At 35.9% G+C, this 4447-nt stretch overlaps 1 protein-coding gene across 1 annotated transcript; it reads right to left on the bottom strand.

Annotated features, from left to right (window-relative positions):
- Positions 1–963: 963 nt before the first annotated feature.
- Positions 964–3951, bottom strand: LOC114194780 (protein HOMOLOG OF MAMMALIAN LYST-INTERACTING PROTEIN 5). Its single transcript, XM_028085197.1, has 6 exons — positions 3697–3951; positions 3453–3553; positions 2991–3100; positions 2593–2668; positions 2316–2456; positions 964–2207 (listed from the first exon to the last, which is right to left on the bottom strand). Exons 1-6 carry the CDS (start codon positions 3788–3790, stop codon positions 1293–1295), a joined length of 1437 nt encoding a protein of 478 aa, XP_027940998.1. The 5' UTR covers positions 3791–3951; the 3' UTR covers positions 964–1292.
- Between the last annotated feature and the right edge of the window lie 496 nt (positions 3952–4447).

The raw sequence follows: 4447 nt of genomic DNA, 5'->3' as shown, positions 1-4447 counted from the left end.
AAAAATCACTTATGATTAAAAGCTCCGAGGAAATCGTGGTTTTTTTTTTTTTCGCGATGGAAATAGTCATTTTAAAATATACATTTTTTTTTCACCAAACAATAATTAAAGCCCAACATTCTGTAAGTGGTAAAGAAGGATCCGAAAAGTAAAAAAGAAAAAGAGAACAAAGTGAGGTGAGATAGAAACATAAGACGTACTTGTGTGTATTTGCTTGTCTTTTCCGTACCACTGGACCACTCATTAGGAGTGTCCTTTTTCTCTTGGGCTTGTGGCCCGTTATCCATTTGTATCGAAGCCGAAAGAACAAAGATGCAGAATAGTTGTCCGATAAAGGGGTGAAGTTCTCAGAGGAAAAAGGCTTTCAATTCCAGAGAAGTAAGAAAGATCCTCATTTCAGGCCAGGCAACTACGCTTTCTGGACCATAAAAAGGGCTGTTTCTTCTTCTCTGTTAGATGTGCTGCAGCTTTCTTTTGCACGAAGCAGACACAGAAACTCAGTTTCAAAGCATTGTTCCCCAACACAAATCTGAAAGGTGAACATGTTTCGGAGAAGTAATGGAGTTGAATCATTCTATGGATCTGTTTGTGTAAACACTTCAATAAAATGACAAAAATATGGGTCAATACGATGATCATGCACTGAAGGCTTAGTGCAACTGATTTTATCAGAGTGAAGGATAAGATGGTTATTTTGGTTTATTGGCAAGTCTCTTGCCAATGCTCCACGGAATAACGTTTCTTTGCACAGCCATAAGACGAGGGCTAAGTATAATTTGGTTAATTATTCAACTTTAGATTTCATATGGAAATTTGTCAATAAAATGTTGCCAGCTCTCTTTTAAAAAAATATCAGATTTTTATGCCATTCCAGATTGCATAATCTCTGAAATGGAACTTGTTGAGCAACAATATATACCCAAGAATTTAACAGCTGAGATTCAAATCCTCAGGGTCCATGGATGAATAAATGAATGTGAACCTGAATCTAAGTTCGGAGGCAATCCCCCCAAAAAAACAAAAAGAGAATTGTTCTAGACATACAACTCAAATTCATCAAGCAGACATCTTGTATGTATCACAATTCCTTGACAAACAAGCTAATCTCAATAATTACCACCAGATAAACGGGAAAGACAGCAGAGTTCCAGCACATTTTATGATTTCCGTTTAGGTCATGTTCCCTAACTTATTCACACTTTTAAGTGCATGATGCATATAATATACAAAACAGGGCATGCAAATAATAGGCAGAAAAACCATCGAAATCAATATTTCAATTTACATAAATATTACTGGCCAGCGGATGGATTTGTCAGCAACTCAAGTGATTTCTTCAAGTAGTCTACTGCAATTGAGACATCATCAAATGCAAGTGCTCCAACAGCAAATCTTGCAGCCTTGTGTGCCTCCGCTATTTTTTCAGGTGCTGGCTGGTAGTTACTGTCATAATGGTATGTCTGAGTAGTTGATTTAGGTTCCACAGTAGTTCCATTTCTGCTGCTAGAACTGTGATGAGCACTCGCTGAATGGCTTGTAGTTAGCGGAGCTGACTGGGAAGAATATGAAGCATCCGACCCTTGATAATAAGTATAGTTTGATGGGACTGATGGGATGCTGCTTTCTGAAAAACTTGGATAAGACTGAAAATGGGGATAGGAATAAGAGGAATTTTCATGAGAAGGGTAGTTAGGCCCTAAATGCTGTGAATTCTCCGATGAGTATTGCTGATGGTTGTAAAGTTCGTGATAAGAACTTTCTGACCTGGCAGGTGGAGGATGGTAATCTTGGGATGACGGTGGAGGATGATAATCTTGGGAAGGTGGTGGAGGATGATAGTCCTGGGAAGGGGGAGGAGAATGATAGTCCTGGGAAGGTGGAGGAGAATGAAAGTCTTGGGAAGGTGGAGGAGGATGATAGTCTTGGGAAGGTGGAGGAGCAGGAGGATAGTCTTGGGAAGGATAAACTCCAGGTGTGTAAGAGTGAGATGATGGAGAAACAACAGAAGAATGCTTGTTGTTATCTACTCTGTCATGAAATTGCATAGATGGTGGAATATTTGCAGAATGCTGTTCATTAACAGTATCATGAAATTTAGGAGCCGGATGAATATTTGGATTCTGGTAATTAGCAGGATTATGATAACTTGGTGATGAATCAGATTCTGGTCCAGGACTAGAAACTGTAGTTTCAGTAGTCCCAGGGTCCTGCAAGAATAAGCAGCTTAAAGTTAATTGTTTATGTTTATTAACCAACTTGTTTGTTTTTCTAATTGATCAAACTAAGAAGACACCACGTTAAGTTTTGAATCATACATATCTATCACTTGAAGAACTGAATGGAATTGACAGATCCTCATCACCAGCAGGCGGACCAGCTATGGGCTTTCTTCCTTCTTTCAAAGCTTTTCTTATATCAGCTGCTTTCCACACTGCATATTTCTGTTTCTGCTCCAGCTGTAAAAGAAACTCATATAAGCATTAAACATACAGACACATGAAGTTGTATTCTTGCTGCAAATTGTTTTGAAACAAGAAATACACAATGAAAACCATTCGTAGAAAGGGAAGGATCAATTAATGAAATACACACATCAGGCTGAACTGCTCCAAATTGATTAAGAATCTCAAAAAAGATGCTGGCAGCATAAAATGTCTTCGCCGTATTCCTGTAAAAGGTCAAAGAATACATGTTAAAAACTTATCACATATGAAAAATCCTAACACTCAAGATAATGAGACATGTGAAGGGAATAGCAAACAATTGGCAAAAGAAAGATACTTGGTATGTAAAGAGAATGAGCTACTATCTTGTTCAAGAGAAAGGAACAAGAACATACAAAAATCCCTTCTAAACGTCAACACAAAATTGAGATAAAAGTAATTGAAACCGATGCAACAGAACAGACCAACATATAAGCTGAAACACGCTTATTTATTTCAATCCTAGCATTTAAAATAACAAATAAAGAGTGATATATATTATCATACAAATCTGCTCTTCCAGCACGATCTTGTTTGTCTGCCTTTCCAAACACATTCAAAGCAAAACCCTCGAGATATAAATTGTCCTCAGGCCCTATCTGGATGGATTTTTTATCCTGGAAAAACAAAATATTTCGGATATATCAATTGAGTAAATAAAAACATCATCAACGTACCCAATCAAACATGTCAACCACCAACATCTTTGAAAGGAAAATAAAACTGCAGGTTGCCACTCAAACACGACATAGTATCATAATCCATTATTATTCAGATTCAAACACATTCATTTAACATGAATCGATTATATTAGATTTCCTTCATCTTTTCAAAATAAACCTTAGGGCTCCACGAGATCAATTAAAATATCACAGATGATTATTTGTTCAGTTATTTGCCGGTCATCTTATGTTTCAGTTAATTGTGATCACAATCAGCACAAAGAATCAACAAAGTTTGACCTAGAACCTTCTCAAGCTGCTTCATGAGCGAGACGAGAAGAGCATTAGTGGTCTTTGTGCGCTCACTTTGCGGAATCTTCAACCCCCGTTCCATCGCATATAATCGACCTAATTTTATCAAAAACAATTTAATCATAATAATTTACGAATGGAATACAGTATTTCAGATCAGAGAAACAGAAAAATCGCAAAAATGAAAAATAGGTATCGATCCAAAAAAAGAAAGAGGAGTTAAGTTAAAAGAGAATTACAGTAATAGGCGACGAGTGGTTCGTGCTTTTGCAATTCATCGGCGCGTTGAAGATATGGTAACAGCAGCTTCGCGGGTTCGTTTTCGTTGGCCATCTCAATTTCAGAGATTCAAAACGCAGAAGGTCTTAGAAACTACACGGCGTCGTTTGTTGGCTTTATTCCAAGCTTGTGTTATGTATTCCACCGTCTTTCCCCGCCGAAGCAACTATTGATTATTAAGAAAGAAAAACTGAGGTTTAGCAGTTAAGAAAAGTACTCAATAACCTATTAGTTAATGTATTATTATATTCTAAAAAATAGTGGATATATATAAATGTTGGTTATTTTTATTTAATTAAGATTATATGTATTTTTAATTTTAAATTAAATTTTAAAAGTTTGGCTTGAAAAATCTCTGTCGAAAAGGATGACTTTTATGGTTGACTTTTAAAACCATACAATTCAATTTCGCGAATTCAGTTAATTAGAACTTAAGCAAGTTGAAAAATTAAATCAAATTTTGGATTTTTTTTTCTCAATCAAATTCAATTTTAGTGAATGGACTCAACAAATCATTTTAAGTGGCTCGAGAGAAACTTCAGTGAGACAATAACTTTATTATGATAAAAGGTTTGAGTGGATTAAATAGGACTTTCATTAAATGTTTCAAAGTCTTATTTATGTTGTTGTTACATTAGCTATAAGTGACAATACTAATTAATACCTAGTTCCGTGTTTCTTAAGAAAATCTTACAAAATTTAAATACAACA

The sequence above is a fragment of the Vigna unguiculata genome, chromosome 8 (genome assembly GCF_004118075.2).
Source record: "Vigna unguiculata cultivar IT97K-499-35 chromosome 8, ASM411807v1, whole genome shotgun sequence".
Classification (NCBI taxonomy): domain Eukaryota; kingdom Viridiplantae; phylum Streptophyta; class Magnoliopsida; order Fabales; family Fabaceae; genus Vigna; species Vigna unguiculata.
Note: the sequence above shows the minus strand (reverse complement) of the source record. Positions and strands in the feature narration are given on the sequence as shown.

Bases quoted from the DNA above. Each gene is read 5' to 3' on its own strand.
- LOC114194780 (XM_028085197.1), bottom strand. From the start codon at position 3,790: ATGGCCAACGAAAACGAACCCGCGAAGCTGCTGTTACCATATCTTCAA. The intron at 3,554-3,696 runs GTAATTCTCTTT...TGATAAAATTAG, and splicing joins ACCACTCGTCGCCTATTACT to GTCGATTATATGCGATGGAA. The intron at 2,669-2,990 runs GTATGATAATAT...GACCTTTTACAG, and splicing joins CGTGCTGGAAGAGCAGATTT to GAATACGGCGAAGACATTTT.